The sequence below is a fragment of the Eumetopias jubatus genome, unplaced genomic scaffold (genome assembly GCF_037043125.1).
Source record: "Eumetopias jubatus isolate StellerSeaLion01/CBP00866 unplaced genomic scaffold, mEumJub1_p1.0 scaffold_8, whole genome shotgun sequence".
Lineage (NCBI taxonomy): Eukaryota > Metazoa > Chordata > Mammalia > Carnivora > Otariidae > Eumetopias > Eumetopias jubatus.
Window position 1 is genome coordinate 141,706,804 of NW_028274814.1, and position 15,607 is coordinate 141,722,410.

At 54.8% G+C, this 15,607-nt stretch overlaps 1 protein-coding gene across 6 annotated transcripts in view; it reads right to left on the bottom strand.

Moving 5' to 3' along the window:
- BRD1 (bromodomain containing 1) overlaps positions 1-6,906 on the bottom strand; it is a 42,700-nt gene extending 35,794 nt beyond the window's left edge. For 3 of the 6 annotated variants that reach the window (XR_003611188.2, XM_088025415.1, XM_028115358.2), the window contains exons 1-2: positions 6,846-6,906; positions 2,240-3,620 (exon numbers count right to left, since the gene is read on the bottom strand). Coding sequence is in view for 5 of the 6 variants with exons in the window: in XM_088025415.1 (XP_087881541.1) it covers positions 2,240-3,606 (1,367 nt within the window). In the remaining variant the exon portion in view is untranslated. The remainder of the gene's footprint in view (positions 1-2,239; positions 3,621-6,845) is intronic. The other 3 variants (XM_028115360.2, XM_088025416.1, XM_028115359.2) reach the window with 1 other exon arrangement.
- Positions 6,907-15,607: the final 8,701 nt, after the last annotated feature.

Consider the following 15,607-nt stretch of genomic DNA (forward strand, 5'->3'; position numbering starts at 1 on the left):
CAGGGCCGCCAGACCAGCCACACCTCAGGCCACGGCTTCAGGACAGTAAGACTAGTGGCTGGCAAGCCCGGGCCACCCCAGCACCTGCCAGGACAATCCACTGGGGGATCCGACCACGGATTACCCACTGGCTAAGGGTGGCTGGGAGGTCTTCCAAGAGTGGGGCTGTGGCCCCAAAACATCAAGGTCCCCCAAAGTCTGGGCAACCCGGCCGGCACGGCCACAAACCCTTACCCAGGTACATCTCTGATCTCTGCTCCAGAGTGAGGCAACAGTTTGTTCCTAAATTAGAAAAAGAAAAAAAAACACACGGGCCAGACTACACCTTTGGTACCTGGTTTAGCCACATCACCTGCTTTGAAATACTTAGGTCCAAAGCATGAGTTTTCTCCTCCAATCAGGCCTGGTCACCCGAGACCCGCAAGCACCCATGCTCTCCAGCTGGAAGTGCTTTCTCCTGCGAATGGCCTAGCAGCCCCCAGCCCAGCCCCTCGTCAGCACCCTGTCAGGAGCAGGTCACCACGTGGTGCTGGGCACAGAGAATTGAGCACACTGCACTTCTGGCTCCTCAATTTGTTAGGTCACATTTTTTTCCTTTCACTTACTTCGATTACAGTAAAGCTAAAATTTTTAGGGCTCTTCAATAGAAGCTCTTGATGTAAATCTCACACTTTCTGCCCCACAGGTAGAAATGCAAGTAAAACTACCTTTTTAAAAAGTCTAGCTGACCGATTTGCAAAGAGACACCTTGGTTCTGTGTTTTTTCTGGATATGAGGAACGAGCACTTTTATTCACTCTGAATTCACCGATAATACAATGAGTGTATACTGCTCTATAAGATTCCATTTTGGGAAAAAAATCATTACTTCTAATTCTTTTTTCTTAAAAAAGAATTTGAGAGAGAGAGACTGCATGCGCAGTGGGAGGGGAAGACAAGCAGACTCCCCGCTGAGCGTGGAATCTGACGTGGGGCTCATTCCCAGGACCCACGAGATCATGAGCTGAGCCGACATCAAGAATCGGACACTCACCTGACTGAGCCACCCAGGCGTCCCTACTTCTAATTCTCAAGAGATACTAAGTGCTTACTGTCTTGGGAGAAGACAGTGTTCTGACACACCCCACTACGTCGTGCAACCTAACGAGCGAGCTTGACGCAACTCGTGACACGTTAAAACCAAACTACACTGTTTAATCACAACACGCTGGCAGGCATGAGTTCCTTCACATCCCAGCTACACAGAAAACAACACAAAAAGCTAATATTCAATACGTTCAAGATATCTTTTACTTCTTCGTAATTAAAATACCCCGCAAGTCTGTCACCCGGTCTGTAAGGCGAACAGGTTCCCTTTCCAGGGGACTCACTTGCGTCCAGGTCACGGCAGTTAAGTCACAAGCTGCTGTCAGGAGCATGGCCATCTGCACCTCACCTCACTGTCACGACGCCGTGTCCTTCACCAAACTGAAAGCCCCACGCCCGGTGACAAAGTGTGCTCCATCCTCAGAGCTCAACAAGTGTCTGAGGGAGCTATCTGCTCTCCCACACTCAGGCTGGGCTACAAAAACCATCAAGTCACTCACCTCACATTCTGAACAAAATACAAAGAGCAAGTCAGTAACGGGACGAACAAGCAAAGAGGAGGAAGCAAGTTCAGGGACAAGAGCAGACACGGCTGGATGGGGACTGGCCCCTGGGACACTGGTAAGAGCAAGTCAGGGCCTGACCCCACCAGTGCAGACTGCTCCCACACTGCAGACCCCCCCCCCCCCCACCACCACCACCGCTCTGGACTGCTCTAAGCTGGAGACCCCTACACTGACCAGCCAATATTCACACCATGAAGGAAAGGGTCTGGAAACCCAGACAGGCTGTCACACAACAGGAAGGAGACCAGCGCCTCCCTCTACGAAGCTCCTGGCAGCCCCACTCTGATCTCCACTCGTCACTCACCCTCCCCCTTCACTTCACAAGAACTTATTTTTAAAACGCCCCACGGTTCCCAAAGTTGGTGGGGGAGCAGAGCGAGGAACAGCTTTTATCGTGTCCAAGGTGGTGGCGCCAAGGACCCAGACCCTAATTCCCGCAGTCGGGAAACTACGGGCTCCGAGGTCCTCAGAGCTCGGGGAGAAGGACTGTTAGAGAGCCAGGTCAACAGAGGGCGCCAAGATCCCCAGCTGGCACCCCCCGCCCCAGGCTCCCCCTCCATCCCATGCCCCACGCGCATGCGCACTCACCGCTGAGGGGGGATGTAGGGTGCGCACACAGGCGGCAGGGCCGCACAGGGCTCACTCAGTGTCTTCTTAGCCTTTTTTGCTTTCTTCCTGACCTTGGACGTGGACCTGACCGCTTTGACCGAGCTCTCTTTTCGACAGACACCATTTTTCATTTCGACATCCCCGTAAATGTTCAGAGGCCTCCGCGTACAGCCCGGGGGCGTGTGGACGTCACAGTAAGCGGTCTTTCTGACGGAGAAGGTCGTGGCACCGCCAGTGAGTTCCTTCACGGGCTCCATCTTCATGTAGAGGCCGGCCTTCTGGGCACACGTCACGTGGAAGGCGGTGTAGCAGTTTGCCTTGTGGCACTGGATACAGGCACCCACGCCCTTCTGCTTACAGAGGTAGCACGTCAGTTTCCACCGGGCCGGAGGGATGTTCCTCACGCCATCGATGGGCTCGATGAACACCGTGTTGGCAAAGCCAACCTCCGGGATCCACAGGGCACACACCACATGGCCCCAGCGGTCGTCATCTGTCTTTTTGAAGGCACCTCCCTTGTTTGGGCAGAGCACGCAGTCGGCGGGCCGGGCCCGGGACTGCAGGCAGTGTCGGCAGAGCCACTGGCCCTCGGGGATGTAGGGCACCCCGTAGCACTCCTGGTGCACCGCCAGGTTACACATGTCACAGAAGAGAATCACGTTGCTGTTCTGGCACTCGCCGTCCATGCAGATGCAGCACACGGCGTCCTCGTCGATCAGGGACTGCTGCTCCCCCTGCTTCTGGTTCTCGCAGTAGGACTCCTTCTCGAAGCGGTCCATCAAGAACTCAAACACGCTCTGCGACACGGCCGAGACGCAGTCGCCCTTCCGCTTCTCGTTGACGATCTCCAGCCAGGCGTAGTCCTCCTCGTCCATGTCGTACTCCACCTCGTTGTCCAGCTCCTCGGCCGACTTCTCGATGAACTTGTAGTACACCGGGGGCCGCCTCGGGGCAGAGGGCGGGCTGTACTCCACGATCCGCACCTTGGGCTCAGGAAGCGCACTGGCCGACGCCAATGGGCCGTGGGCACTGGGGACGGCTTCATGTTTCTTTTTGACTCTGTTGTTTTTGTGACGCTTAGTTCGTAAGCACACGGGCGGCCTCTCGCTGTTCTCCTTGTTGCTGTTGCACTCGCTCAGTTCTTGAGCGGTGAGGTCATCTTCTAATATGATCTCCAGGGGATCAAAAATGCTGATCCTGTGCAGGCGCCCCTCAATCTCAATCTCCACCATCCTCTGGGCTTGCGCGTAGGTCAGGGTCTCTCGCGTGGGGGAGTGCTTAGTACTGCACGGGGAGGAAGGGTGTCTCGCTGCAGCGCCGCGATGACATCGTCCTTTCCTCCTCATTTGGTACTGACTCCCTACAACAGAGGCAGAGATCAAGTTAACTCCCCGCAGAAGACACAAGACGAGACAAACCACCAAATATGCTGGGGGCAGAGCTCACCAACCAGCTCAAACTAAATCAGAATCAAACTCCCACTAACACGGCTCGGAGATTTCCAAAACCACTCATCCCAGGCCTCATGATCCTATTTCATGGACCGCGTGGACCAAAAGACACAACGAGCAGCAAGGAGTGGCCTTTGAGAGGCACAAGTCCCTCTAGGCCACTCTGCGGTCCCCCATGGCTCGCCAGTCACCTTCCTGGACCACGCTAACAGGTCACCAAGATGACTGCACCATTCCTCCTGAGGAGGGGTCCCAGCCCCGAGACCAGGAAAGCCCACACACAGGGCTGGACTCCAGCAGGCACGGAGGTCAGGACAGCAAGGCGAGCACACTCAGTGGCTGCCCATCCTGGCCAACACTCCCCTTAACCAGCTCTCCCCCTGCCCTGCTGCTGCCCAGGAGTGCCCCTACAGCCCCAGGGCAAGGCCCCTGCCGACTGCCGGAAGCCGTGCCAGTCTGACCACAGCGGTCCATGCTCCCCACCGACACAGCCTCCACACCATGCTGAGGCACAGGGCCACTAAGCCATGCCAGGACCAAAGAGAGGAGCCCCGTATCGGTCTGGGGGCAGTCGCCATCCCCAGGAGGCCCAAGCCGGCTTCTAGAGGGCCTCTGCAGGGACCGCCACCGAAACCCCCACGGCCCAGCCAACCTGCCCCTTCCCCCAGGGGCACTTCTCAGCTGCTGGCGTGACTGTGGGGCTGGCCGTGCCCTCCTCGTCACGTACACTCAGACGACGTGTGCAATGGGCCACGGAGGGCATCTCTGCTCGCCACCCCCCCCAAGTGAGCGCACCCGACAACCACACACTGCCACCAGAGCCCCTGCCCTGGGGCTGCCGGTAATGGCTCGGGAGCCTGATGGCCTGGCCACAGACATTTACGAGAATTTCCTCTTTTCAGACCTCCACCGTCTAACTCAGTAACGGAGTCTATTTTCAGTCTCCCTCACGTGAAGACTCCTGACTCTGGACCACCAGCCGCCAACCAGGAGCTGATACTGAGGACCTCTGACTCCTCCCTCCAAACCACCACATTTTCCTGATAGGAAGCAAGATGACTTTTAAGAGACTGGCTTACAAATGAACATTCCAAGCTGGAGCCCCAGGTCCACTGCTGTATATGTGGGCACAACCTAGCTGGTCTTGGGGAAAAGCCCTCAAAGAGCACTTGGTAAGTCCTGAGAGGCAATCGCAGCAGACCCTAAACGTACTCTTTAAGACAGAGATTTCAGATTTTTCTTTTCCTTTTGTCAAATAGAAATCCATGTTTTATGTTAAAACTTAACAGGAATCCCCTGTAAAAACATGCATGGAAAACACTGGGGCCGGCTAGAACCCAACTCACCTGAACGTCAGGGGTGTCCAGGTGCCCACTCAGCCCTGGACTGCCAGGGAATGGGCAGCAAAGCCAACACCCAGCCAGCCCGGGACCAGCAAACCCTGTGAAGGGAGTTGGGTGCAGCCCCAAGGGTGTCAGCACCACAGCCTACAAGGAGGGGACCCTAATGCACCCAGGGACAGCTTCGCATCTCCCTGAGAGGGGACAGGAGCAACAACTGGTTCCTCACCAGCTTCAAAGCTAACATGTAATTTTCTCCTCCAGCCACAGCACCCAGAAGCTCTAACTATAACCAGCCTTCAAAACCCACACGCTCCCAATGGGCTCCTCAACCACTTTCGACAAGAAGTTCATCCAACACTTACTGGTCCTGTAACTGTGACGGGGAAAGAGGGCGTTGGGCAGCACGGAGTGACCGACCGCCTCCCGTCTCACAGCCTCCCTACACCCCCTGACTGCAACGGGCCACAAGGCTCCCCCCACACCAGGCACGTCTCTAGAGCAGCAAGCATTCCCCGGGGGAGGTGGTCAGCAAGGACAACCCCCCGGCCCTTCCAGCAAGAACTCGGTGACATACACGCAGAAAAGCCGTGGGAGCCACCAGAGGAAGCCTGCACACCAACGACCAGCTCACGTTCTCCAATCCGTTCACTTCCTGCCTGGCGTGGGACAAGTCACATCCACTCCCCCTGCCTCTGCTCCTCTGAATGGGAGCAAGAACGCTACACGGCTCCCAGGCTTGTGCGAGGGCCGCCGGCGCCCCCGCGACGCGCTCGGGGCCGGCAGAGCAGGAACGCCGCCGGCCGCCACCAGCCGCGCTCTAGGCACCGGCCCCGGCCCGGGTGAAACTCCTGGATGGGCGTGGCGGTTTCCTGGGCGCACAGACTTGTGTCAAAACTCCACTGTGTCCTCACAGAGGGCTGCCTTCTCCCCGCTGCGCCTCGGTAAAGCTGCTGCTTCTAAAAGGGGCAGGAAAGCGGGAGTGGAGCTCGTCTGCCCCCGACGCGGCGCCGCGCCTGCCCGGCCCCGGCCACCCACCTACCACCAGCCGGCAAGCGCCAGGTCCGCGAGGCTTGCCCAGCGCTCTCGGCTGGGGAACGTTGAAAGTCCGGCCCTATTACAGGGAGTTTCCTGTCTTGGCAAAACAAACCGAGTGTATCTGTTACATAATGCGACCCGCTCGGGCACAACGAACGCTCCGGTCCGCGGTACCACGCCGTCTCTGGGGCAGGGACCCCGCGGCGCAGACGCGCGGCCGCTCCCCCAGCCCTTCCTGCCGCCGGCCGGCACCGGAGGCCGGGCGGGCACGAGCGCGGCCTCCCGGACACCCGGGCCCCCGGCCCCGCGGCTCCCCGGCCTGCCCTGCCTCCTCCGCGCCCGGCTTCCCCGACCCCGCGGCTCCCCGGCCTCCCTCCCCGGCCTCCCCGCCACGCCGGCCTGATCTCCCCGCCCGGCCTCCCCAACACCCCGGCCCCCCGGCCTCCCCGGTCCCCGATCCCCGATCCCCCTCCCCGGCCTGCCCTGCCTCCCCAGCCTCCTCAACACCCCGGCCGCCCGGCCTCCCCGCCAGCCCGGCCTCAACAGCCTGGTCTCCTCGCCACCTCCGCCTCCCCCCCGCGCGGCCCGGCCTCCCAGCCACCGCGGCCGCCCTCAGGCCGCCCACCAGCCCGCCCGCGGACAATGCGCCGCCCGCCACGGCCGCCAAACATGGCGTCGGCACAGGCACCCGAGAGGCCGGCGGGCGAGGCGGCGGCGGCGGCGGCGGCGGCCCGGGCCCGGCCCCCGCCCACTCACCTTCGGGGCCGCGGCCGCGGGAGCCCGGCGGCGGGCGCGGAGGCCGGCGCGGCCGAGGCGGCGCTAATGGCGCCCGCGGCTCCTCCGCCAACGGCCGCGCAGGCCCGGCCCGCCGCCGCTCTGGGCGCGGGCTCCTGTCGGCGGCGCCCGGCCCGGCTCGGCGGCCGCGGGCTCGCGGGCTCTCGGGCTCTCGCGGGCGGCGGCGGGCGGCGCGGGACCCGGCGGGGAGGCCCGGCGCGGGGGCCCGGCCGGCGGTGGCGGCGGCGGGCGCGGGGCGCGGGCGCGGGGAGGATCGGACGCCCGGGCCGGTTCGCTCGCTCGCTCCCCAGCGAAGCAAACAATGCGGCGAGCGCTCCGCCCGGCGCGCTGCGTGCGAGACGCGCCCCGCCCGCCGCCGCCATGACGCGCGCCGCCGGGGGAGGGGCGGGCTGAGGGGCGCTGGCGGGGAGGGGCCGACCCCTCTGGGCGGGGGCGGCGGGGTGCGCCGGGGCCTGGGCCGGGGGCCTCCGGGGGCCTGGATGCGGGGCCGGGGCCGGGGGCCGCAGTGGGGGGCCGGGACCCCGGGCCGGGGGGCGCCGGGGGGGCCTGGATGCGGGGCCGGGGCCGGGGGCCGCAGTGGGGGGCCGGGACCCCGGGCCGGGGGGCGCCGGGGAGGCCTGGATGCGGGGCCGGGGCCGGGGGCCGCAGTGGGAGGCCGGGACCCCGGGCCGGGGGGCGCCGGGGAGGCCTGGATGCGGGGCCGGGGCCGGGGGCCGCAGTGGGGGGCCGGGACCCCGGACCGGGGGGCGCCGGGGAGGCCTGGATGCGGGGCCGGGGCCGGGGGCCGGGGGGCGCCGGGGGCTTCCGGGGAGGGCCGGGGCCGGGGGCCGCAGTGGGGGGCCGGGGGGCGCCGGGGAGGCCTGGATGCGGGGCCGGGGCCGGGGGCCGCAGTGGGAGGCCGGGACCCCGGGCCGGGGGGCGCCGGGGGGGCCTGGATGCGGGGCCGGGGCCGGGGGCCGCAGTGGGGGGCCGGGACCCTGGGCCGGGGGGCGCCGGGAGCCTCCGGGGAGGGCCGGGCCCCGGGTCTGAAGGGAAAGGCCGGGACCTCAAGTGGGGGCGGGCACCCTGGGCTGGCGGCCTGAGCGGGAGGGCGGGGGGCCGGGGGGCCAGGGGGCCAGGGGGCCAGGGCCGGGGGTCCTGAGTCGGGGCCCAGGGGGAGGGCCGGGACCCTGAGCGGGGCCAGGGGCCTGAGGGGGTGCGCGGGGACCCTGGGCCGGGGAGGGCGGGGCTGCCCGGACCGGACGCGGGGCGGGGGCCCAGGGAGGGCGACTGGACTAAGGGTCGCCGGCCGCGGGGAGGGGGCTAACCTGAGTGGGGGACAGGACCCTGGGCCGGGGAGGGAGGCGGGCTTCCCGAGGTAGAGGCCACCGGCCTAGGGGAGCTGGCTCAGGAGAGTGAATCCGAGGCGTCCAGGGGGAAGCCCAGGTGGCTCCTTGGTCTCCGGGAGGGTTCCTGGTTAGCACGGTGACCGCGCAGGAGGGCTGCGGCCGGGGGAAAGGAGCTGGCAGGGGGCCCTAGCTGTGGCAGCAGGAGAGGCCCCTCAGGGAGAGAAGGGACACACCTCCCCCCAGGGCAGAGGCTGGGTCCTTCTGAGCTGGTAAGATCTTCTCCTTGTACGGGCAGGCAGGGCAGAGTCCACTGCCCGGGACTCTCCGGCAAAGGCCTTACTTGGAGTGGGCCGGCCCTGACAACCCAGGTGTCCTCAGTGGGAGCTGGAGCCCACCAGCCTTTGGCTGACCAGTGCTTGTGCTTAACTGCCCCCAGTCTATGGGCTGAGAAGTGAAGGCTTGGAGGGTGGGCTAGGTTTGCAGCCAAGGTCCCGCTTCGAAGCTGGTGGCCCCTCCAGACACATCCTTGGGCCAAGGCGGGGCCGGCCCAGCACTGGGGCCCCAACCACATCTGCACCAGACCCAGGAGCTGCAGGTGCCTCTCTGCTCTACCGATGCCTACTGACCTGAATCCAAACTTGCCAAGGCACCCAGTAGTAGGGGACAAGCAGGCTGGGCCTGCATCCCTCTCTCCTCAACCTTGGGTGGCCGGATGCAAAGCAGCTGGAGGATCTAACGGCAGGGAGCCAAAGTAAGGGGCTCGTGAAAAAGAAGATGAGAACCAGAAAACCCTTCTTCGTGGTACAGGAGAGGGAGAAGGGTTTCTCAAATGGCAGAAGTAATGCCTGGGAGGGGTGAAGAAAAAACACACACAGTCATGTCAGAGTGACCTTCTGGAATTCCGGGAATAAAGAGACAAAAGCTCGGCAACCTTCAGAGAAGAAGGGTCTTCTTTAATCAGACTGAATCTGATTGTCGCTTGGCAAAAAAAGTGCTTGTTAAAATTCTAAGAATTCAACCAAGAATTCCATTTATAGTGAAACTCATTCATGAGACAGCAAAATAAAGGTGTCTTCACAGTCTGTAAACATCCAAGTTTACCACACACAAAGTCTCTAGAAAAATGCTGAAAGATAGACTCTAGCAAAATGAAAAGTGTATCCAAGAGTAAGACATGGATGCCAGCAAAGAAAAATCAAATAACAACTTGAGAGAAAATCCCAGATGAGCCCAACACGGCATATGGCAAGGGGAGATGAGAGCAAGAAGGAAAAAGCACACTAAAGTTCTTGTACTTTTAAAGGATTTTAGAATTGGTAGAAGTTGGGGGGAAACTGAAATGAAGAAAGATTGACAGTATCAACAAAACAGAAAACAGAAAAAGATAAATGCATGATAAATAAGGAATATAATATGAAATGACAGGAAGAAATTCAAGCATTTGTGTAATCACAAACATGACTAAATTAAATTCCTCTATTAAGAGACTCAAAATGCATATATCATTACTATTTACAAAAAAACATCTAAAAATGTCACAGAGAAATTGAAAATAAAAGGATGGAAAGTATGTATCCTACAACTTTTGTTCCTCAAAAGACTAAAGAGGGTGGACAAGAAAACTAAACTGGAAGATATTTGCAACATCTATACCTTGCAAATGATCAGTGTCCAGAATCCTTTCAAATCCATCAGAAAAAAGACAAGCCAATAGAATGACGGGCAAAATCCATAACCAGGTTCCTTGCAGAGAAGAACATGGAAGGACCAGTAACCTCACTAGTAACTTTAGAAATGCAAACTAAAATCACACCAAATGAGCACAAATGTTAAAGTCAAACCCAGGGATGACAGGAAGGTGGATCAACTGAAATATGCATACCCTGCTGGCTGGAATGTCCTGTGGTACAATTACCTTGGTAAATAGTAAGGCATTACCCAGGAAAGTTGGACATGTGTATCAGTTATATCTTGCTGCATAACAAACTACCTGCAAAACTTTGTAGCTCAAGGGGCGCCTGGGTGGCTCCGTCGTTAAGCGTCTGCCTTCGGCTCAGGTCATACTTCCAGGGTCCTGGGATCGAGCCCCACATCGGGCTCCCTGCTAGGTGGGAAACCTGCTTCTCCCTCTCCCACTTCCCCTGCTTGTGTTCCTTCTCTCGATGTGTCTCTCTCTGTCAAATAAATAAAATCTTAAAAAAAAAAAAAACTTTGTAGCTCAAAACAACAATAATCTTCCCTTTTGCACACAGATCTCCTATTTGGATTCAGGATTCAGCAGGTGCTGCTTGTCTAGGGTATCCCTACTGGGGGCTGGAGGGCCCACGTCCAAGATGATGCACTCGTGTGTCCGGTAGGCTGGTTCCAGCTGTGGACTGAGTGGGTTGGTGTCCAAGTTCCAAGAGCAAGAGTTCCAAGAGAACCAGGTGGGAACTGTATCACTTCTCATATCGTAGCCCCAGAAGTCACAAAGCATCACTTGTTCCCAAGCCCGTCCAGATTGGAGAGATGAGACACCGACCTCTGCCCTCTGTGGAGACAAATGTCAAAGTCACATTTTAAGAGGAAGGGACATGTGGTATGGGAGAAGTTGTGGGCACTTAGAGAAAATGCAAGCTGCCACATGTGCACACCGATTCCCAGCTCTAGGGTTAAGCTGATATGTATTCCTAGATCCAGTCCATGCCTGAACATACACCGAAGAAACCTGCACTCGTTCATGGGGGACGTGCATCAATGTTCAAGACAGCATTGTTTTTAATAAAATACTGAGAGGAAAGAATACCTTCAATGTCTTTGGACAATAAATGAATAAAGTGAGGTATATCCATACAGTGGAATAGACACAACAGCTTAAATGAATGAATTGTACCACTTGGAGCCATGTGGCCAAATCTCAGACTCAATGCTGAATGGCAGTAACTCAAGACTATAACTTAAAGTGTGACTCCATTTACACTCAACAGAGTGAGCTAGGAAATATACGTGCAAGTATGTACACACACCCCATATCTTCTTTTTGATATCTATTAATAAAGCTAAAGTTCATGCTGACAGCTCCAATTCCAATCCAACAGATTTCATTCTATCCTCTTTTTCTATAGAACTCTTTTTCAACAATGAAAAGCCTCTGTGCATTCACCTGGTAGCTCGTTCAATCTCCACTGGGTGTTGAGGCTGTACCAGCTAGAAAGTTGACCCAGGACCTCAACCACCACCCCATACCCCGCCTCCATTAAGATGTACCTCTAAAATATGCAGCTGAGAACTTGAGCCTGACAAAGGCAAGGAGAGGGCACCGGTGTTCTTTTCTCATGTTCTATTTTCTAGCAAAAGTCAGATGAAATCCTTTTTCTTTATGCTTGATCTACCTCTAACCTTTGACGTAGTAGATTGTGCTTCCATAAACAAACACAACATTCTTTAAATGGTATTCTCACTTCAGAATTCAGGAAAAAAATCATTTTTGGTGACTCTTAATAGAAATTTATTTATTTTCATAGTTTCAATAAAAATCAGTCCTCTTTCTTACCAGAATATAATTAGAGAAATTGTGCAACCAAGACCTTATGTGGGTGTCACTTTTGAGACTACATTCAGTGTGATCCACCCACCTTAGGAACGAGGGTGGTAGCATCTGTGTTGGATCAATGCCCACAGAGCCCTCAGACCCACCCTACTCAGGTTCCTGTCCTACGGTATACCAGGTCTTAGTCCTACAAGTAGTAAGGAAAGCAAGAACTGTGCCAGACACCATGTCCTTGAGAAGATAGGAACTTGCCCACCTGTCTAGGTACTGCAGGCAAATCAGAGGGAGATTAGTTTGGTTCAGTTTCCTAACCTAGGAATAGAAGAGCAAATGAGAGAAATCTCAGGCATAATAGAGGCTCAACCCCACATTCCTTATGATGACATCTCCAAACAGAAGTTGATTTTCTGGACTTGATCATTGGGTAGCATGATATGACTTAGATGGGCCAGCCCAACAAGGAGGCTCTTACAGGTTAATCACCACTTCTCTAGCACCTGTAGATGAAATCAGTTCCAATCACAGGAAGACCCAGCTTTCTGCGGTCAAGAATAACCTTTGCAGATAATTTATCATCATAAGGAGGGGTTGATAAAAATTTTCCAAAACTTAAGAATGAGTTAAAGGGGGTGCCTGGGTGGCTCAGTTGGTTAAGCTCCTGACCCTTGATTTCAGCTGAGGTCATGATCTCAGGGTCATAAGATCGAGCCCCGTGTTGGGCTCCGTGCTCAGCCTAGGAGTCCGCTTCTCCCTCTCTCTCTTTGTCCTCCCCCATGCTCTCTCTCTCTCTCTCTCTCTCTTCTCTTTCTCAAATAAATCTTAAGAAAAACAGAATGGGTAAAGGGATGGTGGTGGGTCCTTTGGTGGGAGGCTAAATGTTGTCTAGCAGACCTGCCAAGGGAATTTTTTATATTCTCAAGACTGTGCACCTATTTCACTGCTATTTACTATTGATTATGATTTTTTTACATCTCATTAAGGGTAGACTTTAACCTGTAGAAAACAGCTAGATAAAATGATCCCTGTCTGATAGCACTGCAAATGAATTTTGTCCAGTAGTAAATGATAGAAATTATTTTTGTCTGGTAAAAAAATGACAATTAGAAGAGTTTGCCATTTTATGGCTCTGTAGATCATTAACCAATTTTTAATCTAAATTAGCAAGCTTGCTCAAGTAAGCTTGTCTCCAGCTACTACCAATACCTCCTTCTGTCTTCAGACTTTTTTTTAAGATTTTATTTATTTGAGAGAGAGAAAGTGAGAGAGAGCACAAACAGGGAAGAGGGAGAAGCAGGCTCCCCGCTGAGCAGGAAGCCTGACATGGGGCTTGATCCCAGGACCCTGGGATCATGACCTGAGCCAAAGGCAGATGCTTAACCAACTGAGCCACCCAGGCGCCCCATCTTCAGTCTTTTGAACCAACCTTACCATCATGCTGGTTTCCTCGTTAATTATTTAGTCTTAGACACATCCTCACTTTAGAGCTGTAGAGTCATATTTTTAACTTTTTGAAAATAATGTCTTATAGTCCCTACATCTAGCTGCCTCTCAGCATCCCTCTACAATGTCTAATGGGCATCTCAAACTTAACATGCCTGATACTCAGCTCCTGGCCTTCATCCCCAAACTTCTCCTCTGTTGCCTTCCCCATCTGTTAGGTGTTGAATTGTGTCCCCCAAAAGACATGTTGACATCCTCACCCCCAGTAGCTGTGAACTGGATCTCACGTGGAAATAGGCTCTTCGCAGATGGTCAAGTAAGATGAGGTCATTGGGGCGGGTCCTTATCCAACGCCTGCTGTCCAAGGAAATTTGCACATGGACACACAGACCATGAGAAGGCCATGTGGACAGAAGCAGAGATTGGAAGGATGCAGCTGTAAGCCCAAGGAAAGCCGAGCCTGACTGCTGCCAGGAGCTGGCACAGACAGGGGATGATCCTGCCCCACAGGTTTCAGAGGGAGTGCTGGCCCCTAAGCTATGAGACAACACGTTTCTGTTATTTTAAGTCACCCAGTTTGTGGCCACTTTGTTATGGCAGCCATAGGATACTAATCCACCTTCTCAGTAAATGGTAACTTCATGTTTACTGGGTAAGCCCATCTGATCCATCAGCAAATTTTGTTGGCTCCCCATCCAAAATGTGTCTAGAACCAGCCTCCTGTCACCACTTCCTCTGCTACTACCCCAGGGCGAGTCACTATTGCCTCACACCTGGATTATCTTGACTAGTCTCTGTTTCACCTGTGAACCTATATACTTCTTTCTCGACACAGCAGCCCAAATGATACTGCCACTTCTGTGCTCAGAACCTTCCAGGGGCTCTCCCTCTCTCTCAGAATAAAAGCCAGAGTCCTCAACCTAACAACCAAAAAACAAACAACCAGATCAAAAATGGGTAAAGGACTTGAGTAGACATTTCCCCAAAAAGACATACAAATGACCAATAAGCAAATGAGAGGATGTACAACATCATTAATCATTTGGGACATGCAAATCAAAACCACAAAGAGATACCACTTCTTACCCACTAGGGTGGCTGGAATCAAAAAGTCAGATAATAAGTGTTGGGGAGGATGTTGCTGGAGGGAATGTAAAAAGGTACAGCTGCTTTGGAAGATAGTTGGACAGTTTCCCAAAATGTTAAATATGGAGTTACCATATGACCCAGAAATTCCACTCCTGGTTGTATACCCAGGGGAAATGAAAACACATGTCCACACAGAAACTTGTTCATGAAGATTCGTAGCAGTATTATTCATGATAGTCAATAAGTGAATAGAAACCAAGCTCAGGAATATCAAATGTGATATATCCATGAATGGAACACAAAGGGATGAGGTGCTGAAATGTACTGTGTCGAGGAATCTTGAAAACATTATGCAAAGGGAAAGATGTCAATAGGCCACACTGAATGATCCCATTTATATGAAATGTCCATAATAGGCAAATCTACAGACCCAAAAAGCATACTAGTGGTTGCCAGGGCCTCAGCGAAGGGAGAAATGGAGACCGACGTGTAATGGGTATGGGGTTTCTTTGGGGATGAAGATGTTCTAAAATTGACTGTGGTGAGGGTTTCACAACCTGTGCCTATACTAAAAACCACTAAATTGTACATTTTAAATGAGTGGAATGGTATGGTATGTGAATTATATCTTAAGAAAGCTGTTGTAAAAATATATTGAAGAAATAATTACATAAGTAAAAATAAAAAATAACAAACACCAGAAACTTCTGGTTTAAGAGTAGATGATGTGGACTCATCTCTCCCTGCTCATCCAACTGAACACAACTTTTAAAACCAGGAAATAATACAGCAAGTATAGGAAAAGGGAGGGAGTCTGGCTGGGGACCTGGGATTGAGGAATAACACAGAAGCCTGGAGTCTCCCATGCCTGACCCAGCAGAAGGCAGCCCAGGCCCACTGTCCCCCCATCCTCCCCACAGCAGCTGAGGGGAGCCCAGCTACCCTCCCCTGGGGGAACTGGCAGAGAATAGGAAGTACTCTCCTTCCCACAGATCCATCCTTTCGCACAGCCACCTACCAGCTCTGGGCAGCCTAAGGAATCACCTCTGTCCCCACAGACAGCATCAGCAGAATTAAGTGGGAGCTTCAGTGGCGCCAGATGAACAAAATAGACCAGAGTAGGAATTCAGGGGCTCTAAAAACTAAATTATCATTGGAACCACAACCCACGAAAGTAGGCCAGGATGTGCTGCGCCAAAACAGAATGACTGCCTGTTAAAATAGAAGGTTTAAATCAGATTCAGAGTCCCCTAACATAATATCCAAGCTGTTTAGATTACAATTTTAAAAATTACTTGTCATACCAAGAACCAGGAAATTCATACTTGACATAAGAA